We start from the raw sequence: 27,845 nt of genomic DNA, 5'->3' as shown, positions 1-27,845 counted from the left end.
CAACCGATAGATACTGTCGGGGAACACCGGCGACCCAGGGCTGAACCATTGAAATCAAGGAGGGCAGAGAGGGGGAGGTTGGACCAACTATAATGTATACCTATGCAGGTGCGGGTGTATTAAAAACGGGGGTGGTTGTGGTCGCGTACCAATCATTCTCCCTTTTGGCTCTCACACGAGCCACGAACCTCGTCACCAACGCGGAATCGTAGGGGGTTTTCGGTGCAGCGAACGGCCGGAGCAGCTTCCCGTGAAATTTTAATCATCTCGTCATTGGGGTAGTTTGTTGTGATACGCCGACCAGAGGCCAATACCCGGCTGCCAGGCTAGTTTTCCGAATACGTCACTGCGAATTTAATGCGTTTTAGTCACGCAATTAGGACTCTTCAAGTCATGGCGTTTCCTCTATCATATCACGCGCTTACAGCTCCAATGATTTTGTTTCGATTCGTCAAAACGCTGTATTCTCGAATCGAGCGGCGATCGCGTTTAACGGAAAAATCCACTATTCCATTTTTCATCCATATGGTACATAGGTATATATATTCATTGCACTGTCTGCGGTATCTGATACCGAATATTAATAAATACATTCTTGATCGTGTTGTATCACAATGAAGTGATTGTATTGGAACCTCGGCTTCTTCATTCCGCCAATACTTCATCAATACTCTGTTTTCATGTACTTGAACGGGATTTGTCTAACAATAAGATCCAATAAACAAATCTCGTCACAATATAAAATTTCCATCTTCACAATAAACAACAATCAGAATAAAATACACCTACTTACGATAGTGGAACTTCTGATTAGTCCGCATGCAATTAATGACCAGGAGATAATACGACTTTAGTTTAATAGAACAAATGATATTTATTTCATAACACATTCCGAACGGTTGATGATTTCAATCTTATATATATATGTATATATATATATATACGCGAGGTGAGGGGACGAAGGGAAGGCGTGAAGGGAAGAAGTAACAGATATGAGGACAAATAGCGAAATACTTACTGAATTTCGATATTAAATTAAAGATGAGGTTCTTTTTCGTGTGAAGTCGAATCGCCTGACGAGACGATCTTTGAATATTCCAACGAAAATGTCGAAATTAAAACTGCCTGGACGTTTATTGGAACGAATTCGACACGCCATCCACTCGGATCATCGGCTAAACGAACGGTTAAAAATAATATATTGGCAAATTGTCCGATCTCAAGATTTGTCCCGAGATATTTTTCTCTTAATTACATTCTCTTACATTTTACATACCTAAGCTATACATTACATACGTCGTATCATATATTCATTTTCGAATTTTAGCAGGTGTAAGGGATAAGGCTAAGATATTTACATCGATATTAAATAGCGGGATTAAAATTAAACCTCATTCGAGATATCTTCAATAAAACCTTCGATGTTAATCAGTGACGCGTGATCCTCAAAAACGCCCTTTGTTGCAGCCCTGCAGCAATTTATTCGCCCGGATTGTCGTCTTTATAGGTCTGTCATCGATTACAGCTTTGAGCTACGCATCGATCGCACTTTCCGCAGTTAGTAACTGAAGTGAAAGTTTCGCGTTTTCCTAATTCGTTGCTCTGATGCTTCGCGTTTTTGGCATCCTTTTTCCATGGGGGCTGCTGTCTCAATTAACCAAACATGCAGATACTGTCGATCGATTGACGGGACAGACAATAGGCAGAAAATGATTTCATGATCTGTGAGACAGGAATTTGAAGTCGGGTGACTGGATCCTGTCATAAATCGAGAACCATCTGAGTCGTATTATCTTCGTCTGCAACCGATGCACGTATGAGTGAACGATGATTACGTCCATGGTTTAAGATTTTGCTATATGGTATGTCTGGCTGATTTACAGGGTCGTGAAATTTTTCAATCAACGTGAACAAATTAGATGGTATTGCATTAGATTCATCGTCACTAATGAAAATCGATACAGACAATTAAGTGGGCAGGTTAATTATCAACCAATTGCACGCCGACCAATGTCTTCCTTTCTTTCTTCTGTAATCCGTCGGCTTTCGGCAACCGCGACCGTGACACAAGTTGGCGAAAGTTACAACATTATTTACCTATGTTTAATAATGAATTACCCGTCGCAACGACTTGCCCAGACACATCTGCGAGTAACGGAGATTCAGTACCTTCGACGATGCATTTTATTTGTTAGATGATTTTCAAATGAGAACTGTAATCTTGAATTTCTAGCTGTTATTTGCTCGTTAGACAAGTTGTACTTTTCGATAGACATGAAACGATTTAATGAAATATCGCTTATCATGGACGAATTTTATTTTGGAAACGTCGTCAGAATGAAACCACAAGAAACAATCATACATTTTGAACGGGCTCGATGTCCAATTCGAATTTTGTTGTATTCAATTGTTCGTATCATGAACGTTATTGCCTGAGTGATTATTCGGGTTCATTATAAACTGGTTACATGTCTATTTCCTATCAACATGATTTCAAGTAAACATTATACCTTGATTTTCGAGTCACAGCAGTTAAAGAGAGCTCGTAGCAACGGCATGTTTAATAATCCGCAACCTTGTCAAATCCGATTCAAGTCGAAGATTCTTTCATAATGTTAAAGCTTTAATCGTCAATAAATAACAACTAGAAAACAAGATTTGGAAGAAATTTGAATTTTCACCATCACCAGAGATATTGTAATCTCCCAACGATGCAGTACACACGATCACATTACGGATACATATGCCATCGTCAAAAATTTACCACTGACGTAAAGTCTCCTCATGAATCACCGCATGAGTTCTCATTGAAACGGTGATAATCACGAGAGCAGGACCGCCAGGACTCGTTCAACGAGAACGACAATGTTGCTTATAATTTTCTTATACTCAATTTAGGACGTCATTATTATATATACAAGTTGAACAGACGTTAACCCTGGTTAGTCCATGAATCGTTAAGAATTCTTTCATGATAATATTTCCACCACGGTCTCCAAGCATCAAGAAAACAAAAAAATAAAAACAACGAACCATCAACGAGTAACCATCTCGATCTTCTGACTGTTCCACAAAGACTTGCTGACTTGCGGACGCATCGAAGCGACCGAGAATCGGAAGCACACCGGGAGCATCGCTTGGCATCTTCGTTGTCGCGAAAACTGTATCACCGGGACGCGTTCTCCTGGATCCCAACGGCACTCGAGGCTGATCCGCCCTCAGTCCCTGCGTCTCGGCCGCTTCGACCACGTCGACCACGACGGCCACCCCGGGTCACCTCAGTCGCCGACTAGTTGCGGGGAAACTCAACTGCCCACTGAGGTGTAAACATCACTGCGCGCCACGAGCCTACGTCGAGGTTTAACCTCGGATGGCTGATTTTGAAAACCCGTGGTTCTCGTCGCGAACGGTGTCCACCGACGGTTCTTAACTTCTTACGCTAAGATTCCGTTTCCGTTTCGTCAGTCACGGCCTAGTAGGGCCTCCAGACTTGCCTGGGTGGCGTGTTCTCCCGCCTGGGTCTCTTTGGCTCCCTAGTGGCCACGTCCTCCTCCTTTCTCCGTGTGGTCAGATCCTGACCCTTGCTCAAGTCCTCCTCCCTGTTCTCCTTGTCGTGATTGCTCTTGGTGCTCAAGTCGACGGTTTCCTCGAGTCGTATTTTTATCGTCAGATCTGTCCTGTTGTCCAGGTCGCTGGCGACGCTCAAATCCTCCTTGAAATTGTTGACGTTCGTCTGGATGCAGATGGTCAACTCTTCCGAGGAGTCCTCGCTTCTCGTGCGGTCCCGCTTCCGTCCGATGGGGATCCTGCTCGCCCCTTCTAGCCTGCGGTCGGACTCGTCGTCCACCTCGATGCTACCCTCGGGACTGTCGGTGTCCCGAGACCTCTCCCTCTCCTCGACGTCCCCGTCCCTGTCCTCCAGAACCTCCTCCTCCCGCTGAGGATCGTCCTTCGAACTTCCGTCGGGGCTGCCGCTGGATCCACGGCGTTTCCGCAGCTGGCCAGGCCGGATGTCCGGCATCTGAAGGCGCTGATGCGCCATGTGCAAAGCCAGCGCGTGCCACTCCGGCTGCGACTGATACAATTGGTTAAACAGCCAATGCGACTGATGCGGGACCAGAGGTGCGAATATCGAGCTAAAGAGCGGGTTGTGTGGACCAAGAAGCGCCGGATGAAGGCCTGGAACCATGGAAATTGGGATCAATCGATCTGGTGCGTAGTCGAAGAAGACGCGTTAACCGCGGACCAGGTGACGTGCGCCTGATAACTCGAGGGGGATAATACCTTGGAAATGATGATGAGGCGGGTGGTGGGTCGACGGGCTTGACGTAGCATTTGTTGGCTCAGCTGGCGGGGTTGGAGCGGCGACAGCAGCGGTGGTTAGCAGTCCTGGCCCGTTTCCAGGGGATGCTGTGGGGCTAACATCCCTCACAGAAACGGTTATGGGACCAAGATCTCCACGCGAAGATTCTGTAAAGTAAACAGTCGGCACATGACGTCGGGGCGATAAGGCTCGTTAGGCAGCAGCAGCAGCAGCGGCGGCGGCAGCGGCTACCTCGCTCGACATTGAGAAGAAGCCCGTTGAAAAAGGAAAGAGAAGACGAGCAGGTGCATTGAACGCGGTTCAGCGAAAACCATTTCCCTGGTCTTTGATCTCAGGCCAAGTCGGAACTTGGGCTAATTGTAAGATGCATCGAGCTTCCTGTTACCGGGAAGTTCCTTACCGGTGGTAGCGGGCACTCTTGGCGAGCGCTGCTCAATAGCGTGCTGGAACGGGTTGAATGCTGAGGCACCTCCTGGCGGGGGGTGGGAATGCGAGTGGTGGCCCGGCGGCGGCGGTGGAAGACAGTGCGGGGGGAGACCGCCGCGGGGCAAACCTCCCCATCCGCCCCCGGCTCCGACTCCCTCCAGGCCCAGGTGTGGCAGTCCTGAGAGATCAAATAAAATACCAGGTTACTTAGCGTAATGTCCGCCCACGTTGAAAGCTTCGGGTATTCGTCGCGGTGTTCGATATCAACTGCAACTAGCATCCCTTTTCCCACGGCATTAAGTTTCGAGAAAAGTCCTAACCGAAGATGCATAGAGGTATTTTTCAAATAATGACCGATCCAACAGTGTGTCGTTTATGCATCACCGCATTTAGTTCCTCAATCATTGTTATCCGAAGTGCTCAATTATCTACTAGAAAAAAACTATCGAAGGGAATGTTTTCTGTAGAATTCAACTATACCGGTTCCTAGTTCTCGATATATACCTACTGATTAGTTAATGCCGCAAGCTCGGGTAGATTATTCGCGAAAAAATCTGCCAAATGGTAATTGAATTCCATAAAGTGAGGAAGACTCTTTTCCCGCTTCTCCTTCACACCTGGCGTCAGCTAAGATTTCACAAAACAAACTTTTGATGGATTGCCATTATTTTTTATCCGCTGCTATCGCTCCAATTTGAGCATTCGTCATCGCGAGAAGCGGGATATCGACACGGAGTTCATTTCAAAAAATCTTCTTAGATTACTCCGTCATCTGTGCGCAGCAGAAGGATTTAAAAAAAATGTTCCCCTCAAAGCTAGCTGCAAGCATCTCTACTCTTGAAGTTAAACGGGAGCGGGAAACGGAGGGGAAGTCGGTGGTAGGGATACATACCGAGGTACTGGCTCCTGGGCGTGACCTGTGGCGCTTGCGGCTGGCCGGATTGGTTGCCCGCAAATGCGCGCCCCTCGAGTGGGGGGAAAAAGCTCTGGCGGGAGCGATGAGTAGGGAGGAGGGGGAGACGGAGGGGAACTTTTTAAGCTCTCTTTAAGCTCGGAAAACAGAGAGGACACTGTTATCTAGCGTACTACCACCGGTGCGATGTTCGTACCTGTGTACAGCTATACAATACCTACCCGGGACTTTATGAGAGGATTAAGAAAACGATAAGAGCCTGCGACTTGAAAAGCTTCGGACTGGAGCTTACAAAGCAAAGAGCCTTCGCTCGTTGTGTCATGCATGCGCCCATCCAGCAGCGAGTCCCCGTTCCCTCCTTTACTCGCGTGTAGATGTGTTACACGTATACGATCGAGTGTCTGACTCGACGGTGTGAGAAACGCGGTACATACGCACGGACTGTGAGTGTAAGCGACCGGCGGATTAATGGAAATTCGCGTGCGGTCGGAAAGTAGTGAATTAATTAATTCTCGTTCGATTATTTTGTCTGATTTTGTAATCTATCTCGGTTGCGCTGCCCGCGCTGTTTGATCTACTGGAAAATTCACGAGCTGCTCTGCTGCACGCTTTGTTTACCGCGTCGAGTGAAACGGAATATCCGGTTAACGAACGCCTCCAAGTAGAGCGACCGGCGATATGGTCGGGCAGTGGTGAGCGATCAAGTCTTTCGGTGAAATTTAATTCTGAGATGAAAAACGTTTCAAATATACCGGTCCACGGAGAGGTGTTATCGGAGTTTCTCGGGGTTGGGATCGTGCGGGGAAAATTTTGAGTATTCCTGGATTTACAATTCCGCTGTACGTTGAAACCGAAGCGCAAAATTCCTACGGCAAACCGGCACTTGAACTTCAAATTTGCACCCTCGGAAGTTTCACCCCTGCGCGGCTCGTGCCACACCAGCTAACCCAAACTACCCGTAACATATTTTCAATTTAATAAACTTGAAAGCCCACCCTTTCGCCTTGAACCGGGTGAACAGGGGCGGGGGCGATAATTCCGAAAACAAATGAAGACTAATGAGGGGTGTGGGGAAAAGGGTTCGCGCAAGGAGAGAACGGCGACGAAGACGGAGACGAAGCAGCAGAGCCGACGCGCTACCCTTTAAAGGGTGAGAAATGCTAAGCTTAAGCGTTACGACCCCATGGGTAGTTTCCTTCGGTAGCTATACTCTAAGCTATTCTAGCAAGGGATGACGTCCCTTTTAAGGGATGACGTATTATAAACTATCATCCTTCGAACGTGCATGGAGCAACCCTTATACGTGCTACCAAATTCATCTTGAGCTAATCAGCCGGTGGTCAGAAGAGCTCTCAACCTACTCTCAGCCTAGATCAAATGCGTTCAGCTCGAATATCTGCGAAAGATTTGAGGAATCGGCATTCGAAATCACACCGATCGTATGATTGTAAGGAAAGTCTAATCTTAGAAACATCTACAGAAATTAATTTCGATGACTTCGTTACGATTCTCAAACAATCGAACTGTATTCAAGTATGATTTCTGATATGAAGCTGTACTTGAATTTCGCGTGTATAAATTGTTGATTCATAAAAATCCCTTTCAAGACTGATCGAATTGCTGTATAATTCTTTTTGAAAATACCAAAAATATGAATGAATTCTATGCAACCTGTGGAAAGTCTTATTATCGTTTGAGATTTAAACTCGACTCTCGTCGAGTGAGTGTTCAAGGGATAGCCTGATCGAGGAAAACAAAGGAACCGCGTGTTTGCAGAAGGTGGAAGGCTTTTTTAATTAAACTCCTTGAAACCATAATGAATTATCGAAAATCCTCGCTGAGTAAACAAGATCCGAGCCTAAGACTTCCCGTGCTTTACTCGGATGGCCTTAAAGAGGTATTAAGTGAAACTCCGACGGGCGGACCCCACGAAAACCTAAACCCAAACTGAACTGTAAATCCGGGGATCTCTTAAAGTCCCGAATCCTAAAACACATAATAAATTAATTCTCGTATTTTCCTCGCCACTCGGTCCCTCTCTCTCTTTCTCTCCGTCTATCTCGCACTCTCTTCTTCCCCTCCTCTCTTCTTATCTATTTAAATCTATGCAAAACAGGCGCCTAAAACGCCCTTCTCAAGGTGCTAACCCTTGCGCAACGAGAGGAGCCTTGCTCTTTCCTCGGCTCGGTACTCGCGCGTTCTTCCGCTAGTTATGGGGGTGTGGTGTCGAGGTTGGCGAACGGGGTGTGCGAGGGTGTGCGAAGGGAGTCTTTACTCGAACCAAGCCCAACCTGACTCACCCGGCTGCTCCTGTTCTCATTATCGCAGCGTAGCAACCCCTAAAATGCCACCCCAAAAGGTCCCTCCTCCTGCACCAGTAAGTGTCACCAGTAGAAATTTCAGGAAATGGAATAGTACGTGACTCGCCTCGGGTCACGTGGCTCGCGGTTTTCTTTCAACCCTTTTACGGTAGACGCCCGTCTTCGCGGAAGAAAGTGTATATCGCTGAAACGGAACGAGAGTAATTGTTGATCCGTTGCGCGGATCGATGAGTGTAATAACGACTGCGCCTAGAAGAGAGGCGTGCGGGGGAATCCGTCCGATCTCGTGATATAAAGGATACCCGTGATTGTTACCGCGGGAGTAAACAACCCTCGCTCGGAGATGCCACGCAGACCTGATTAAACCGAGGAAACGAAATGTAAAGAATGAAACGAAAGGGCGTAGATATAGGCAACCCCTGTGTCTCTCCTTTCCGAAATTCGAGACAGAGTTTCTACGCAAAGGTTGCCGCCGAACGAGAAGTGGACAACCCTTGATACGGCGCGACGCTTCCCTGCCAAGATCAGCCCCGAGTTCTTCCACGGGTACGCGCTAAGAGTCCCCGGATCCTTAGAAAGTGTTTATTTTCAAAGAGGATTTTCGTACGGAAACAAGACGCGGAGGACTTTTAATTAAATCTACTTTACAGCGGAAGGAATAGTTCAGGTTTGGGTCGTGTGCCCGATGCCTGCAATTGTGCGGCTGCAGCGCATGACGGGTGTTTATTTTTCAAGAATCGTCAAGCTGCTCGGAAACCAAGTCCGCACTACGGTACCAATCTCAAGAGGAGGAAATAAAAACATGAAAGGTTCGGCTTTAAGAGCGTAAATTTATTGCAAAGCGATCCGAGCCAGCCCGGAGTCGACAGTTTTAAACGCGCTCCTAACAATCTCCCCCAAATGAGGTAAAGGCCACCTTATTGAAACAGGGGTTGCGATTTTTCCGCCCCTGGAGGCGGTTAATTGACACGGGAGGCTGAGGGTGACGGAGGGCAGCGAAGGGCGGCGGCCAACGGGGACTCTTGTTAACTTAAACCTCTCTTCCGGATTTTTCATCCCCTTAGCAAGACGCCGAGAGACCTTGATTGGGGCGTTTTTACTCCTGGATTTTAAATTGGCGACTAAACGTACGGGTAGAGAGAGAGAGAGAGAGGAAGGCACGTAGGAAAGGCTTTACATGACTCCAAGAGCGCCTGCTAATTTGGGAAAATTTTTACATTCAAGAATAACAACCGGAATTTCTCTTTACGAAGTAAACCCAAGCGGGATGAATTATGAACATTAAAAAATAAAGAAAAAAAATAGTATACGGGAGCACTCGAGAAATGAATATACCGACTCTGCGCGAAGTGAAGAAGAGGGAAAAAAATTCACAAACATGAAAGAAGGAGCTTAACCATTCTGAGAGAAGAAAATTACTTTGACAAGAAACTGTGCGAATGAAAGATGCTAAAAAATTCTTCTTTTCTCAGAGCGCACATCGATCGGGCATCGCTTCGAAGTAACAGGGGGGCAACGAATGAATAAACGAACTCGCGCGAGGCGACGCACGACCGACGCTACGGTAGCGATCAGCCATATTCTTAGCATTTATGAAAACCCGTGAAACTCGTCCCTTCTGGCGCTGAGGTGGGCCGAACGAAATTTAATAACAAGCCCCTAGTTACACCTCAATGGACACCTTAACAACCCCTGCTTGGGTCTCCTTTATCAACCCTTGGCGCCGGGATCTAATAAACCACCCCTTGAAACACACCCTTACTACACCGATGATACCCTCTTGGGATCGCACGCGAGGATGGCTCGGGCTTCGGATCGCGAGGCGGGTGGTTCGCCCCGGGGGTTGGGGGTTGGGGGTCGGGGGTTGGGCTGGACGGGGTGGACGGGGTGGGTGCTGACCGCTCGGAAGAGGAGCGGACGGCGGCGCAACCTGTGTTTTATCCGCCGAACTAAATGACCGAAGGGGTTCGTCGGGTAACGCGGAAAGTTTGAATTTCGAAACCCTACACCGCCTCTCTTCCAACGTCTCCTCTTACACAGACTCCGACTCACTCTTGGAGGCATCGCCACGTTACACCTGCACTGAGAGAAAAATTTGCACATCATGATTCGCGGTCTCGTATCAGCCGTCGCCAAGTTGTGGACAAAGAGTGCGCAGATATCGCTTCAACGAATGACAAATTTGCGACGATCTTATCAAGCGTTTCTTCTGCTCTCGAGTTTACATCCCCCTTATGAAAATTGATTTTTGGACGCACCGTTACGGCTTATATAACAGCGCCATAAAATCCGGTAAAATTTGGCTCCACGACCCAGCGAGCTCGGCCAGCTTTCATTGTCGTTACGATTTTGATCGCGACTGCGGGCTCGTCCGCGGGACTGAATTCGTAGTGGTGGTGGTGGTGGTGGTGGTGGTGGTGGTACTAGGGTGGTGTGGTGGGCGCGGGAAGCTGGGTCGCTGAACAGAGGGTGTGTTAAGCCGCTTATCATGCCGAAACAATACACTGTCGGTGCACCAATATCACTTCCACTCACCGAGGCCGGTTTCGTCAAAATTTCGAGTTCCGGCCGAATTTCAACGAAGAACGAAATACCGCTCTAGAATCGGTAAACGCGGTATGGCTGAACGAAAGTCGTTTGTCTTTGTTTTTTCAGACGAAATGCGATGCGGGAAAATTAATTTCTGGCATGAACGCAAAAAATTTCACGTCGCTGCTCAAGTGAATTTCATAATTTGTTTGATGAACAGACGGGAGCCTTTCCGCGAGACTATGCGAAGGCAAAACTGTTGGCAAATTATAATCGAAGGTACCGAGGAAAGTCGCACCGAGCTTATAATATACAGCTGCTCTGCAGACAGGAATTGAAAAGACAAAGTTCTCCAGTTAGAGAAGAACCCCTCCCACCCTAACCCCCGAACGGCAAAGAGCCCGACTTAATCAGACTCTCCTCTACTTAGACTCGAAGTCAAAACTCAATTTTGACTTCGCAGCAACCGGTGCCGCTCAATTTTGACACCCTTCTCGCGACGAAGACTACCGGAGCGTCGCTCTCGCAAGGGCTGTAAACTTAGTTATCAACGAATCCCATGCAGCCTTGCAAGAACTCGTTTACCAGTCACTCGCTCGGGATGGTATAACTTTCCTGAATTCGGTATTTTACGGACTCGATCATTTCCACGAGGGGATTTCGCGTGACGTGTCAATACACGGTGGTTGAAGTATATCGACAAAGAAAAAAAAAAGAACAAGAAAAAAAGAAACGGAACGCTGACGACTCACCGGTTAATTTGAATCCCAGATGATCCTGAGGATGTGCGAAAGTGAAGGTACGCGGCCCAAAGTGATAAGGATGAAAAGCTTGATGTCCTGAAACAGGACACTGCGTGAATTCCTCGTTTATGAAGACGGCAGCGTCCGTTCGTTCGTGTTCGTCGACTCGAACAACACGAATCCAAGATAAATTTCGTAGGTACTCACTTGTTTTCGACCTGGGCTCCCTGGGACCGTCGACTGTGACCTTTATGGCCTTCGACAAGGTTGCCACCTGCGGCGGCGACGTCTGCAGCATTATCGTCAGAGTAAAACTCTTTCCTGAAACGTGAAAAATTACGCCTTTCAACACCTCGCGGAGGACCAGAGGTGGTCGATCTCGTCCAGAACCGGGTGCCGAGGTGCCGGACACGCCAAACCCGGTCCATAAGTACGTATGTTTACGGCATTAGCATATTCCCGTCGGTTTTCCCCGCACGCCCCTCCCGACACTGCGGCGCCATCCGACTACCCCTTACTTCCGGCACATTTATGTTTTGTTTCCAGTAAACGTGGCACAGTGCAGCGCGTTACTGCCTCTGCACATCCTGTAACCGTTCGAAGCGGTGACAGAACCGATCCACCAAATTCACCACGAGCTGTTATACATTTCGTCATGGTCTTCATCCCACACTCAGATTACCCATAATCGTGTTGAGGAATTGAGTGGAAATTTTTTAAGATTGAAGTAAAAATATAATATATATTTTGAATTCCTCGTTGTTGCTATTATTTTTTATTTACCTCTTCTTCTTTTCTCGCGGGTCACTACTTCTTTGGAATTCATAACCACTGCTGCAACTGCATGCGGACAATCGGAGTCTTATTTGAGTTTGAAGCGACCGCGGTTAGCGGCGAGTGACGGTTAGGATCTAAAATTCATCACTTTCTGGTGATAAAAAGATTGGAAAGTGAGGCTGGGGCTGGGGGAAATGGGAATAAGCACTTTGCGGCCACGTGGATTGGATTTGAATAATAGAGAGAAACAGGCACGTGGAACACGGCAGAATAACGCGACCCACCGCGAACTTGCACCCCCGGCTTGCGGGCTATCCGAGAAACCGAACTTTTGCGTTCGCCGCATTTTTATGCTTTTTAATTCTTTCCGCGGTTGAGTTACGACTCCGTTTGGAATTCACCTTCGTATCCCTCTCCCTCCGTTCTTCATCCCGGATAGCTACATATAATCGCAGTCTTCGCGAATTATTCAATTCTAATTGGTCGACTGACCTCAAGGCCTCGTCGAATTCGGGCCTTTAAAATTTCTCAGCTTCAGTCCAACTTACGGAAAATCTTGCGGGCATCAACGTCGCACAACGGCGTCGGTTAGCTCGCGGAGAGAAACTGAGCAGTTTTATTTTACGGCGAATGCCAGGGTGGCGGAGAATTTTCACGGTGAACCACGACATTTAACAGCTTTGTCGCCGCTCCGTCGAGCCACGGAAAATATCCAGCGAAACGGGGAACTCGCGAATTTCCTCACGCAGTGAGCAGCGAAAACAAAACACCGCCTAGGGCGGAATGACTGAGGGATAGAAAAACGAGATAAGAGATAACGGAAGCGGGAGGATCGCAGGCGACGAGTAGGTTACGTCAGCGACCGCTTTGTCACTACTTTTGTCACCCCCCGCCACAGCTCATATTTTTCTCACACTTCCTGCGAAAGAACTTCTTCCGTAAGAACATTTTTCGGTAAGCAGTCGAGAGTCGAGCTGCCGGGTACCGCTAAAAGATCATTCGCATCGCTGCGCGGATGATTGCGATCGGAGCTTTTCTTCGATCGGGTATCTGAAAATTCCTTTGAACAATTCCAACGACCAACGGATCGCCTAAATTCCTAATTACGAATTTTTCGCAAAAACACCCGTGTAATTTCTCAAACGGAATGTTCACACGAAGATTCTACCTTGAACGAGTACTACGTGTTATAAAAATTTTTAACACTGGCTCGCGGAATTGAAAGGCGAGTATAACAGATTTGCGTATGTTACATACACAGATTACCGAAGATGCAATTACCGATAGACAAATATGCCCGAATGCATTATCTACGCGCTGAACGAGAATTTACACCAACTGAAATTCCACCAGCGAGGAATCTGCTGTTTCGTAGACGTTAATTAATATTTTTTTTCTTCCGATTTAACACCACCGACGGTTCGGGCTTACACGCGCGCGCCTTCGCTAACTGTATCACAAGCACCAAAATTGCGGGGGAGTCGTTCTTCCAGCGTGTTACACATAATGCCTCATAAACACCCCAAAATGCCGCCTCTCCGCCCTCCGCCCTCCACCCTTACCCTTCACCTACGCCCCCTCGACGTTTGGCAACCCTCGAAACCGCTTCTCATCCCTCACCTACGGGACCACAGCAATAAACTTTCGCCTTGTTAGGATTTCGCGACAGGCCTAAACGCCGGGGAAGCCGGAGAATTCGTCGAGAGAATGGCTGAAATTCGGATACATAGGTAGATTCGGTATGCCTGTAGTGATAAAAAATTATGCGAGCAGACGTTAACGGAATCGTAAAGTTGTTGACGTCGCCATAAAAGAGATAAAGAAAAGAACACGAGAGTTTCTCTCATTCTGGAGGGATTCCAAGAAAGCTCGTTTACTATGTGGCGAATACAGTGCCCCTCGAGAAGACCGCATCGATTCTGTCTGCTTGTACCAATTCGGTACTTGTATCATCCCTCCACTGTCTAGACTCTTCTTCTTGTCTTCCTTTTGTTTCATTATTTTTCTATTTCTCCACACCGATCGTATCCTTGACACTTTCATCACGAGGTTGGAAAGTGAATCGCGTTTCGACAGCAGCTTTGCGGCGTCGACCGAGTGACATTTTATTCCTCATCGCCAAATTCGAGGATCAAAATTTGAATAATTACTGCGGGCATCTTACACGCGCCTCGGGCGAGGACGGTTCACAAAAACATCGGCATTCAGGTTTTTAACGATTTCATATTCACCCCAAGTTTACTCAGGGATCATACAGTGTTAAAAACTCCCCTGTTTGCCACCCGAGCAAAAGGAGGCGCGGAATGGCGGGGTTCAACCTCTGTTTGCCACTCCAGTGTTATTTCAGGGTGTTTGCAGTGTTTTAAGATTCTGACGTTTTGACTACCCGAATCGCTGTTGAGGGACAGGTACACCGGATTGCGTGCGGGAATATTTCAAAAAGATTTACCGTGCGGGGAGTAAAATATCAGCGGTGGACTCGGCGAGGCTCTTCTTTCAGAGCTTAAGGGTGACCCGCACGAGGCAACTTTGACAAACGGGGATGGCTTATCAACATTCAGCCGTGTCGTTGTTATTATTTATTTCTCATTTCGAATCAAGATTTTTGTACTACAGAAAAATCGAACTTGTACGTCTGGTTATTGAATATTTTGAAACTTTCCTGCAAACACTTTTCACATTATTCTACACGAATTGGAAATACCACACTTTTGTCTTCAACTTTGTCGTCAACCGTCGTTGAATCGATCCGATAAATGAATTTCCCACATCAGCTGCGTAATGCTATTTCTACAACGTAGCGATCGGATCAGCCGCCAGTCCGAATTTGCCTCACGCGAAATCGGCTACACCTGTCTAAATAGTTAACTTGCCACGGTAATCACGGATAAAGGACCGACATAAATTTACAACGATGCGGTAAGTCGTCCACTGCGTTGAAATTGGAGCCAATTGACGTACGTACGTCACTCGGACAATCGGGAAATGGACGAGATCGGTCATCAAACGTAGAATCACCGGGGCGCGTCCGTGCTAAATATACGCGTATATCCGTTCAGACGGTAGTGTATTCATTACGAAAATTATCGTCGGTTAAATATGAGAAATCGCGAGGCGAATGCCTGGATTCGTAACACGGCGAGGCCCCTCCGATGCATTACAGAAACGAAATCTCTGGTGCGGAAGACGGCCGCCGCCGGACGGATGGAAGAGAAATAAAATATGTATAATCCGTGCGACAAGGCAGATCGACGGCGCAGTTAGTCAACTGTGCGTGATTCTACCTGAAATAGGTGTACCAGCTTCGTGAGAGACTTACCGAGGGGACGGTATATTTTTAATTTTTAATTGGGGAAAAAAGCGCAGGCGAACCTCCTCCTCTCCGGGATAAATCAGACTCTCAGGTTCGACAAGTCGTTATCTTGACGGTGAGATCCGTCCGCCGATCTTCAAAATTGGTGTCAAACGGCAACGAGAGGGGGGAATTTTCCAAACCTAACGAATTCCGTGCGACTCGCGCCGGTCACCTGAAACTTTAATTAAGACCTTGCTCTCGGTACGTCCGGTATTCTTTGATCCAAGGAGATACGGGAGGGACAAAAACCGGAGCTGAGTCGTCGCACAGATTTGCTTTACCGCCCAACGACCGCCTCGTTAGTCGTTGCCGTATATTTTTTTTTTTTTGGTGTTTCGTGTTGTTTATTTTTTAATTATTTTTTTTTTTTTTTTGTACGTCTTTTCTCCTTCTCTTTTCCATCCAGAGCCACAGGTTGGCCCGCAAATTCACACGTCCAATCGTACCTGCTACCAACACTCGAGCGCTCGCCTACACCAAGAACCCGGTAACAGTATCAGAGTTTCGGCGGACCGACAGATCGGGAGGTTGGGAAAAATAAAAAGGGCTGGTTTTTTTTAAAGGCGACAGATTGTACGTCAACCCTTCTCAACGCGGACAGTTCTTTCGAGTTATTAAATCATTCAGGCCCATTCGCGGGTGAACGTTTTATTTTTCATTATTATACATATGCTCTTACAAATTTGACGAATTTTACGCAAATTTAACTCCTTCATCTCGTATTATACAGTTCGAACTCGTATCAGCGCTAATTTCCCGCTGAAATCATGCCTGATTTCTTTCTCCGCGTTTCGGCGAACGGTATTATTATTATTACTATTATTATTGTTATTATTACTATTATTGGCGATCCGGTACGTTTACCTCTGTGCACACTGTGGGATTGTCGATACTGGTATCGTGTGTGTACCTCTACATATATATATATATATATATATATATGGAGTCGGTGAAATCTCCCGAATGGGCGCTCTTTCATAGCTGCCCGCACAAACAGAGAAAATCGCGAACCGTCATAAAACATCAGTAATTCCTGTATTTATGCGACTCGTTCGTCGTTTTGGACTACGTCGCAACGCCGAAGCACACGGATTCACTCACGTACGTACCGAGTCGACTCCAGCCTCCTAGTCGTCGGAGGTTGACGCTAATCCTCGACGGTTCGAGGCAGAATCGCAAAGCAGAGAAAGCCGTATGATGTATAACGCCCTGCGTTGCTACGATAATATTTCCCGTTTCTAGAGCGCCCGGAACTCCCCGGATTAACAACAATCTGTTTCTCCCTCTCCGCCTCTCTCACTTTTTTCACATTTTTTCGCTCATTGTCGTTTCTTTCACCGTAGAGTGACCAAACTTTTGGCTCCGCGTTCGCAAACTTACATTTCCATCGAACGTACTGCTGGAAAAAATTTTTATCGCCAAATTTTATGCCAAAAATTTTATCACCGCACCCCTTCTTCGTTATTTCTGTCGTTACACGGATTTATGAACAGTTTTTTTTTTCCCATAATACGTTCTGCTCGTTGGGCCATTCGTGATTCAATTAAAATAGTTAGCGAGTTGATTGGTCAAATGGCATATGATCTCTACACGTACATACGAAAGCTGCAGAATTTTTCGCATTTGTGGATACACTCGTTATTGCTTTCAAAGCTACTTCATGTATACATACAAATATATGTATGTATTGCGAGTGAATGATAATTCGCAACGCAGGCGCAGGTATCAGTTTTGCAAATCGTTCTCCATCGCGTTGATTACACTCAATAAAAACCGGGATTATTATCACAGATGACCAAAACGCGCTGTAATAATTTCGCGAAGGAGTGAAATACGATCACATGACGCGCCTGAAAAATGCCACGAAAAATTAGGGTAATAACGGTAAACAATTTTTGGTGAACAACGATGGACGGATCAGGTGTCTGAAAAATAGCCCGACTTCACCGAGGCTCAGCAGCTTTTCCCGTATTGCAAGTAAACAGATTCGTGAAATAAATCTTAAATTTATGTTGTTTGTCTTGTCCTTTTGCCCCCCTCCTCCCCGCACCTTCACAATTTCGCGAAAAATCGACGCGCTTCGTGACCAGTTTCGGAAGGACGAAAGAACCGGCAATAAGGTAGAGCTTTCGGAAAAAGAAATTCTCAATTATATAAATCTAGCCAGTTTTCTGAATTTATTAAGCGCAATCTATCGATCGGACGGATAATTTCGTGTCATGTGTAATGAGGTGATTATTGCACGGAAGCCCTTTATCAACAAATCACGAATGTAAACCTAGTGTATCCAGTTCGCACGCACGATCGATATCAGGTATACGAATTTCGGCTTACTTTACGCGTCTGGCTATAGCCTTGAGCCGGTACACCGTCAATCTCTGTTTGATAGTTAGGAGATGGCAGTAATGCAGTAATGAGAGCTTATTGCCATGGAAACCAAAGCCGCTTAGACTCAGCCACTCGCCGGAACAATCCCTATTTCAAATACTCGATTCCCCGCAGCGAAAAATTCCGAAACGGTAGCATCGCCCCCGATACGTACATATAGTGTGCTTACCCTAATCTCTGGAGATCGTTCCGCATCCTGGTATATTTCTGTAATTTATCCTCTTAAAATTCGAAACAACGATAAATTGTCACTCTATTTACACGTTAATTTAGCTGAATAGCAACCATCGCTTCGATGCTTTGCACGAGTCACATTTCATACGTTACACATACGGCAGTTAGTAATGTGTTTTTTATAATATAGTAAATTCAAGATTACCCCTTCAGCTTGATCCTCGAATATTACGTTTGTCCAAAAACTCGACTGCGATTTAGCAAATTATTGCTCTCATCTAATCGCGATTCAGCGATCCGTCGCAGCCAGAGCTTGAATTTCGCAATTATAGGCGAAATTAGAAAAACACGTACTCGGATCTGGTTGAACTTGTAAAAGCCTCGAAAAATTTCAGTCGGGTCGAACTGAGGGATAAAGGCGCGTGAAACCCGTCGGCGAGAGCGTCAGCGATAAGAATTGGGAACGATTTGGAGGTGAGATTCCGAGCAGCTGTATATATAAGAGGGTTTGTCTTTTGACGCGAGCAATTCTGGCAATCCGGGGCTAAGAGGTCGGAAAATGTCCCTGAGACGTGAACCATTACCGTTGACAGTTAAAAAATCTGAAAAACCCACCCCCTCCAAAATCCCGCGAAGAGGGTGGCTTTCGTCGTTCATCGCGTCCCTCGATCTAACTGCAATTTCCCTTTCCAATTTACCATAAACAAGCCGACAGCCTCGTCGTTAAGCAATGCCACCGTCTCTGGCTGAGCATTTATCCGCGGCTTCTGCAGGGACCCTCGTCAGAAATTTCATTCAATTTTCCCGCGGAGAAAAGCGAGCCAATGACCAATTCGAAGTGTAAGATGGGAAAATCTGTTGGAAATATTATAAAATTGCCGGAACTTTTTGCGGATCGATCGTTCGACGATAACAATCGGCAGTTCCACAGTTCTAGGCGAAGAATTTCCACCTGCTGACGGGAAAAACGGTTTTCCAAGCTTGCGCACTTTTTCCCCAGTACGTTAGCATTTTTTGCCCGAGTTGAACCGAAAAACCGAATTTAAGGTGTCTGGCTTCTGATTGCGAGAGAACGTTTGCTTTCCCATCGGCGCGAGGGTATAAATGACATTAGGAGGTCGTCTGCAGCCCCTTGAAGTGAAACGTCGGGGTGTCGAGTTGGCTGAGAGAAAAGTAACGCGGGCGATATTCAGCCCCGAGGAGTTTTCTTTCCTTAGGCATTAACTACTGGTAATGGGGGCGATTATTACGATGTATTATTCAGGTGCAACGCGCTAACCCAGAGGCTTCTTTTTCCTTGAGGGACGGAACCACCGCCGCTCCAGCAAAGGAGCCCGTGAATTATTAACGAAGGTCTGGAATTAAAAATCCTGTGTCCGCCGACAGACGGATGGATGGAGGGGGTCGGGCTCCGGTATTTGTTGAGTGAATTAAAAATGAGCCCGAATAAGGACTGGGCGATAGAGAAATGAGGCCATCTGGGATCCCCCCTAATGTACCCGCTGAATCATTCATCCCCGGTAGACGCGGCCGGGATCCACCTCGCCGATTTTCAAAGAATCATCCGTTAAACGCGGCCGTCCCTCCAAATTTCCTCACCGCAAATCGCAAATAGCAAATCGCAAATCGCAGCACGCACTCACCTCTTCCGCTCCTCCCGACGAACCTTAGGTCGTTAAACTTGGCCACCTGGTTCTTCATCAGGGCGGTAGAGTTCCTCAGCTCGGCGCAGCAGTTCTCGTCGTTTCCGGCCCGGACGGTGACCAGGGTACCGTCGTTGACCTCGCCCAGGGCGACGACCTTGAAAGCGACCGGCAGCGTCTTGTTGGACCTCCAGTGCCCAGGAAGAACCGTGCAGACGACGTGGGGACATCCTTTTCATAGGGCACACGGCATTCGAGATAATTTCATTCGTTCCCCCGCCCCTGCCCTCCCGGCATCCTCCCTAATGCTAAAATTCTGCCAAGAGTTTGAGAATAATTATTGAAGGAAAACTCACCGGTCCTTATCAACTCCCCGGGATGCTCGGCGAGCAGTCCGTCGAGGGTCCGCTCGACGAGGAGATCCGCGCTCGGCGGATAGTCCGGGAGGTGATTCGCGCCCTGGTTGCCCTGGGCAGGGACGTCGTTCGCCAGGTGCATCCTTTTCCTGGAGTAGCCCCGAAGCCGACGACCCCTGTTGCTCGCGCAAGCCACTGTGGAGTCTCTGTATTCCAAGCGAAGAGGGCGATCCTCCGAACGGACGGCCGCACGCGAAGGATTCGTCATGAGACCGGACCGCGGTGCATTACCCGATGCGGAAATTAATTCATGTCCGAACGGCGGTCCCGGATCGAACCTACGGCTCAACGGTTCTTCTCAATTCCGTTTCCCCGACGACGCGACGGTGCAGCTTTGACGAATCCCGACTACGCGATCTTACCAGAGTAATAAAAAGATTCCGGAACCAGTTGAATCGCTCCGAGGATCCAGGCAGCGATTATTCGCGCCTGAGAAATGCCGATTCCTTCAATCGGTCCCGGAACACCAATATATCAATCGCTTCCCTCGGGAATTAGATTTGTTCCCGGGTCGGAGAGTACGTACAACGAAACGGCGGAATCGGGGGGCCGCCACCGATGCTGTTGCTCCTCCTCCGGCAGCCTTTGATCCTTATTTCATTATCCTTAGACAGAGTTGAGCGGCCGTTTGCAAATTCTTCAAAACTTGACTGCCAAGTCGCGGAGAAAATTCGTTTTATTGGAATCGAGGAGGTTTCCCGATCTCCCTTTTTACGATTTTTACTTCGCTGAATTTTCCCCTTCTTCACTTGTCTCTCTGCACTCTCGTTTATTATACTCGAGCTGCTTCCGCTTCGATCAGATCCGTTCTTCCCATTCGACGGAGAAACTTTTCAGTTTCCTCAACTAATAACTAAGACTACGTCACAGAACAACGCATCGATACGTCACAAAGCACTCTTCGAGGCAACGAGTCTCGTCGAATTCTGTTCACAGTGAAAAGTCAACTTCCGATATCCACACTATCTCAAATCGCGCCGCAGCACGACAAATCGAACGTGTTGTATTCTCGCAAAAAAACTGATCACCACAACTATATTCTCTGTCACAGTTTGAGCCAGTCGTCCGGTGATTGAGGAGGTTCGATGTTTGGAAAAATGAAAAATCGGTAAAAGTGCGGTGAAAAATTTGGGAGCGAAATTGATGAAAAAAAAAAAAAAAAAAATCAAAAAAATCACAAACTCTCGAGGTAATCTACACGCACTCAGGCTGCTCAGCGAATGTCAAAATTCCTCGGCGGTGTGACCGGAGTTGAGAAGTTGTCACGGGTCCAAGTTAACCGGAGCACGAGAATAAGGGTAAGTCTTGCGGCCGGTGGTTGCGTTTGGGTTTGGCGGTAGAAAGTGGCGGCTTCTGCGGTAGAGGTGCGCGGTGTGGTTGCGGTGTATTTTTGAGGCCGCCGCCCCCAGCCCCCGGCCCCCGACCTCCGACCCCCACCACCGCCACCACCATAGGCGCCGCGACGCTGGCGGGGCTGCTTTTTCACGCAGAGGGGAAAAATACCGCGGGCGGGGAAAATCACCCTCACGTGGTGCTCGCCTTGTCGCCGCGATCAAAACTAGCGGACGCAGTCGATCACGGCGATGATAATGACGGTGACGACGATGCCTCACTTCGAACGAATCACGCCTCCTGCCTCTTTTACGGTAGTCCGATCATTTCTGGCTTCGGACGCATTTTTCCGACAGATCATTGATGCGTCACTTTTACGACTTATGCGGTCATGTTTTTGCTTTGGTTTTGCAAAAGTTTCGTTGATTTTCATGGGTTCTTTTTTTTTTTACTCAAATATCCTTCACTGACACAATTTACGTTTCGAACTCTCTTCGTCACTCCTCACATGTAACTTGCCGACAGCGCTGGAAATGAACCGGTCGTACACGACTGCACCTAATCAGCGAAGTTTTTTCAGACACTCGTCATTTTTTCACTCAGTATTTTTTATCCTCATTGGCAAAAGGATCGATATTCTTTTGCGATAATGTTTATGCTCGTGCTTCAGACACAAAAAAAACGAAATATACATATATACATAATATATATATATTATATAAAAAAATTGAACGGTGAAGCACTCTTGTTTGCAAGTCAGGAACCGAATTTTCTCTTCCTTCGCATCTGAGCTTTTTGACAATTTTTTGCACTCTCGTAAATATTTCTATCGCATTCGTTTTTACACGCGTTTAACACTGATCCCTCGGTACCGTTTTATGTTCGACAACTGTTTCACGTCCCACTTGGAACAACACTGCGAAGAAAGGAAAACAAGGACAGTTGAAACCCTAGTTGCGTTTAGCGTTGAGAAATAGGGGTGCGCGTCGGCGGACGGGGGGGCCGGGGGTCGGACCGTCAAGGGGATGAGAGGCTGGGGGGTTCGAGGGTGGGGGTTGATTTCGAACCTACACAGTTGAGTAACGGTAACTAGAGCTAGTTGCTTTCGTCCGCACAGGCATTGACACGACCGTAATGTTACGCGATTTCGTCAAACTATCGGATCGGATTGGGTTTCCAGAATTCAGGGAAACGCGACCGATGACGTAATTACCGGCAGAGAATATTAGCTGGCGTTGACGCTCAACGGGATCGATACCGATTCTCATTTCTCAAAATTGCAGCAAATCTCCCATGATACTCGTTGTTTTGAACGTAATCAGAGTCGAAAGGATCGTGTAACAGCGTTAAAACGTCGAGATCGTTGAACTGTTAAAATTCTGTAGGAAATTTCAATCCCAATGACGACAAGACTTTCCGTCAGCGAGAATGTACGGTGAAGGTTTTACCGCGATTCCTCGCAAACTCGTTATTCAACCGACGACAAGCTTATCCCACTTTTACATCACTGCATTTGCGTCACTGTAATTTGATGAAAATCGATCCCGCAGCCGCGAATTAATAGCGAAACATAAGAATACGCGAGAAACGAAGGGACGGCGTTGGCGCCGATCGAACGAGTTTTGGTTATCGAAGTTATCAAAGCTATCAAAGTTACGAAACATGTTCGGTCGGAGAGCTCTCCGCAATTCCGCTCGCTCGACGGCCAGCGCGGCACTACTATTGATCATGGGATCTCTGCCGAAGTGGCAGGACCCTAAATGAGAACCCCCCGTAATCCACCCCTACATGTAACAATGCAAGCCCCCCTGCATCGCGCCCCCGGGCCAGAGCCAAAAAAGTAGTAACACCAGGACGAAGCGCATAGATTCGCCTCGCCCCTGCAGCCGTCGAATCTCAGCTCTACCGTGCCCGAAGTTCCATACGGGATTGAAAAGAGCGGCTATCCAACGGGCCAGTAACCGGGCAAAGAGCCTTGATTGCAAGCCCGAGTCCCCATCGGCGTTCGCTGCACGTGACAAATCCGTAACGACGCGTTATCCGTCCATCCAATTTAATAATCCACGAACCGCTTGTTATCTATGCGCGATCATATCTTCGGCACGGCTCGTACGTTGGGTCTGTTTTTAAAAATCCTTACACTGCGTCTGCTCGTCCTTTCAAATCGCGTTCACGTCGTAGAACCTCGCGCGACCTTTCCTCCGATGCGCGTAGCCTCTCCGCTGTGTTGCGGCGGTGAGAGGGAAGGCGACGTTCGATTGCCAACAGGTTTTTTTTTGCTTAAATTAATTGGACCAATTACGGGGACCGAGCAATTACCTGCGCTGGCGACCAATTAGATCAACCGGTTTACTTGCCACTCGCTACTGCGACTGTTCACCCGCGGTAACAAATAATTTGATTTAATGAACTCGAGTAGAGAATATAGAGATGGGGATGATAAAAAATGGCGAAAGAACTGAAGTAGAAACAGCACATCGACGGGGGTTTTAACAGCGAAAGGAATCCTGCTGGTAAACGTTACTGATCAATTTTTCATCCCACTTGTTGTGTCTGTCTCTGTATAATTTTAATCGTACAATTCTACCACGCAACGAACAATGTTTAATTATTCCGGTTATATCACTTCTGGTCCAAAGCTTTGGCTTTTCGGAATCGGGATAATTGATGTTCGGTTTCAAAACCGTTTAATCCGCAGTCGCGTTTGAAACTATTTTCGAAAAAAAAAAACAACGGTATCGCTAATGAGCTTCTTGACACACATTCAATTAGCACATCGCGAACAATCAACGGTTAACGCGAATGTGCCGTATTAGGAGGCACGAAAACGGTTCAAACGAATCACCAGATACCTGCTTGAAATTAATTGAATAAAATTAAGCGAATCGGTCAGAATTTTAATCGATGATTGACACGTCAAATTACGAGGCCTTCGTCAGTTTTATGCAACATTTCCAACAAACTTTCACACACGACGATACAACTAAACCAATCAGTTCGGTATCCCTCAATAATTCTCTAACCACTCTGAGGGTGAAGTTTTAGAGTTTTTCACGAAATTCGAATGAAACCGAAAGGCTTAATATTGGAACTCACAGTTTGCACATGGTATAGCGGACAATTCTCGAAAAACTCACAAGTCGTCGCGACGTCTTGGGGGTGTCGGACTCGGCGGTGGGTGGATGGGGCGGTGAGGGCAGGGGGATGAAGGGGGGGGGAGGTGAACTTGCGGAGGTTCAAACGAGGAGGACGAAGAGGAGAGACGACGAGAGACGGCGGAGGCGGTTCTGGGGGCGGATCGGAGTTTTTCCCGGGGTGCGCATGCGAGCCTTTTTAAACCCCACCAACGCCGCCACCACCTTGGCTCGGTTCTTAAAGGCTTCTTAGGTTGAATTTTGTCCTCCCGCAGCGCAAGAAAGTCGCGGCGGGTGCCCCGACGGTAGGGGAACCGGGGAAACACGCTACGACACGGGGAGGATCGGGTTTTCGGATCGTCTAGGATGCGGTGCTTGCGGGTTGGCCTCGACGTGTTACTCTTCGTGTCGAAAAGGTTTCGCCTTTACACGAGAACCGGAAGATAAAGGGATTCGAAAATTTTTCACGAAACGTTGGCTTCGGATGAAATTATATTTTTAGTTCCCCTTGGATTCCTGCATCCGTATTTCGATCATTCGCAATCGTAGTTTTATTCATCATTCGGACCTTCGTCAACGAGTTGGTGACAATTAGATCGTTGAATCAAAAATTTCATTAGGTCCGTCGGATGAAAAGTCGACTAATAATCGACGTCTATTATTTCTTTTTTCAATTCAATGTTTATAGCAATTTGAAATTGACGCGTGACGTTACAATGCGCATAGATATAGTTATACTGCAATGTGAACGTCATGACGTCACGCAAATTCAACTGGCTATATTCTATGCTAATAAACGTTGAATTTTTTGTCATTCTATTTGCCGGACGGACTAATGGAATTTTGTGGAATTTTTCATTCAACAATCTAATTACACTGGTCTCCAAAACAAAAAACTTTCTTCTCTTTCTTATTACTATGTGTAACTATAATAAAAAATATGTACCGCGTATACTTTTCGATGTGGTGTTTTTTTTTTTTTTATTTTTAGTGAAACGCTATTTTTGCTTATAAATTACAATCAAAGACCAGTGATAGCAACAATATTCATGAAAAAAAGTTATAAAGTTATGAAGTTTAAACATTAAAATCGTCAGGAAAGCTATCCACTAATATAATTCGAGTAATTTTATAGCTTTCTTTCTTTTCATATCATCGATTGGAGATCAGGGATTTTTAGCATAACTCGAATCAAAAATCTTACAGAAAGTGGCTATAACCGAACTTTCATCTCATAAAAAAAAATGTTCAAATGATATTTCAGCAAAATGTGTCAATCCTTACTTTGGCCAGGAGCATTTTATTTCCTTCTTTCTTTTAATTAAGAAGGTGAGTATCGTCAAACCTTTCAAGATTCCCGTTTCTTACTAGTACTCAACCTACGAGTTACAAATGTACCGTTTCTTTTGCCTGTACAAATCAATCAAAAACGTGACAATGATTTCTTGATTTTACTCCGCAAGCTGCGCAGTACTACGAATCTAAACCGGACTCGAAAAAACCAAGTTGTCTGAATAAAAATTTCGAATACCAAAGAACAGCCTCAAGATTGCGGGTGGTTATTCAGCTCCGTTCAAAAATTCACGAACGGACATTGAAGTACTTTGTTTTTATGGAATCAAAAAGTCACAACGCGCCATGTTGCGGGCGAGTCCAAGACGAAGGTCAGTAGAAAAATGCATAAAAGCCGAAGACCGATTGATTGGTCACCGAAACTGCAGCCATGATTCCGACGGTCTTTCCCCTCGAAGAAACCAAAGGAGTAGATTCTTAGCGCTGTCAGTCCTGGTATCAGTCAAGCTGCTAGTCGGCCAAATAAGATTATACAAGGAAGACACGTCGGGGCTTCATCAGGTTAGCTGTATTACAGTCAGCCACATTAGCTCGGCCGGGCGTTGGAAGGCGGGCGAGCGCAAAATAATCGAGGCTTAGCTCGGTTCTTTCCACCATGTTCGTTATCGGTGTTCACAGGCGGAAAATACTTGTTCCAAAAATCGGCACGAAGCCGTTGCGAGGATCGTGGAAACGATTCTCGAGCAAATGCGACCACCTACCGAGAACTCGGGACCTGGTGGGGTTCGCGAAGTTGACGGAGTAGAATAAGGAAGCAAATTACCCGGCCGCCAGCCACCCACCGACTTACCCCTTGGGGCGAGGTGTCGATATGACATGTAGGGACTACCAGCCGACGTCTAGGGAAAGCGGGGCACTCGCCCCCCAGGGTTTATTACAAGGGCGGAATCAAATACACCGGGTGTCAAAAAATGAAACGCCACCCTCGCCTCCCCCTCGACCTCCGCACTCTACGAGGAAAACATGGGAACGATGGGGGGAGGGGGGAGGGATGAGGTTGCGTCAGGGGATCGTTGGCCTTTCCGAAGGAAGTGGATGTGGCGCGGGGGGATGAGGGCGAAGCGGCGCGTTCATTTCTCGGAGATAAAAGTTGGATTGTTTTCTTTCGGGGAGATTCTCTGTAACGTCACAGGGATTTTTTAATGAAACTCGCTGCAGAGTACGAACCCGCCATTCCTCGACCTTTCGCTCAGCCGGCGTCGCGGCTCCTCTATTTTTTTTCCCCGTCGAAACGGAGGATCGCGTGAAAGCGGAAATACGGAAATCACAATTTCTTATCACGCGGATCGAAGGCAGAAGTATAACGTCCACATCCGCGTTACTTCGTGGCGAGGTATGTTACTTTGTACTCTTTGCCCGAAAAAAAAGTTGAACGAGAATTATGGAGGTGTTACGATCATACGGATGCAGCCGATACCGGCCTAGTTAAGCGTGTCGATATATAAAGTTAACCGTTCTTCTTTTATCCTCCTCGGTGCATAAAGTTTTCCATAAAAACAGTTTCTCTACCGTTTCGCAAGCTTTTATACAAGTGTCGTAAGTTTACAGCACGTGCATTGGGCTGTAGTTATTGGAAAATATTGAAAACTTTTTAATTCATCGATATGTGGTTTTCGCTTCCTCCGAATTTACCTTTATCTCGATTTTATCTCGCATGCGAAATAATATCAGAAATACAACGAAAAAAATTTGCTTCAAATATATAAGTCTAACCGTGTGACATTTCTACTTATTCAACCCGCAAAGGCGATCCGTGTAATTAATTAAGGCGATTCACGGCATCCAGCCGTTCACCGCGCTCATATATCCTATTGAGGAATAGAAAACTATGCCGTCATGGGACTACCAGGCCCCATTGTAGAGTAGACAGTTTCAAGGGGTTGCCAGCCACCCTAAAGTTCGCACCCTATTTATGCACCTCCTTGCCTCTCGTTTGTTCCATAATCTTTAAGATTGGAAGGGTTAAGGCGAGGTGAATTTTCGTTAGAAGATCATGTTTTGTCCCTAGTTTGAATCA

At 46.8% G+C, this 27,845-nt stretch overlaps 1 protein-coding gene across 2 annotated transcripts; it reads right to left on the bottom strand.

Annotated features, from left to right (window-relative positions):
* Positions 1 to 745: 745 nt before the first annotated feature.
* LOC107217166 lies at positions 746 to 21,383 on the bottom strand. Of its 2 annotated transcripts, XM_015654552.2 has the most exons (8): positions 20,536 to 20,545; positions 19,950 to 20,455; positions 19,594 to 19,824; positions 11,464 to 11,577; positions 11,266 to 11,352; positions 4,725 to 4,928; positions 4,285 to 4,470; positions 746 to 4,179 (listed from the first exon to the last, which is right to left on the bottom strand). In XM_015654552.2, exons 2-8 carry the CDS (start codon positions 20,215 to 20,217, stop codon positions 3,473 to 3,475), a joined length of 1,797 nt encoding a protein of 598 aa, XP_015510038.2. In that variant the 5' UTR covers positions 20,218 to 20,455; positions 20,536 to 20,545; the 3' UTR covers positions 746 to 3,472. The 2 variants fall into 2 exon arrangements, with proteins under 2 accessions (XP_015510038.2, XP_046586795.1); XM_046730839.1 differs by having other exon boundaries at positions 11,266 to 11,343; positions 19,950 to 21,383.
* Positions 21,384 to 27,845: the final 6,462 nt, after the last annotated feature.

This window comes from Neodiprion lecontei, chromosome 1 (assembly GCF_021901455.1).
Source record: "Neodiprion lecontei isolate iyNeoLeco1 chromosome 1, iyNeoLeco1.1, whole genome shotgun sequence".
Classification (NCBI taxonomy): Eukaryota; Metazoa; Arthropoda; class Insecta; order Hymenoptera; family Diprionidae; genus Neodiprion; species Neodiprion lecontei.
Note: the sequence above shows the minus strand (reverse complement) of the source record. Positions and strands in the feature narration are given on the sequence as shown.

What these genes read in the sequence shown, in the direction of transcription:
- LOC107217166 (XM_015654552.2), bottom strand. Translation starts at nt 20,217, where the DNA reads ATGACGAATCCTTCGCGTGCGGCCGTCCGTTCGGAGGATCGCCCTCTT. An exon ending in CGTCGGGAGGAGCGGAAGAG is followed by an intron (nt 11,578 to 19,593) that starts GTGAGTGCGTGC and finishes TTCACGTTTCAG; the next exon opens with GAAAGAGTTTTACTCTGACG. An exon ending in AAGAGTGCCCGCTACCACCG is followed by an intron (nt 4,471 to 4,724) that starts GTAAGGAACTTC and finishes TTTACTTTACAG; the next exon opens with AATCTTCGCGTGGAGATCTT.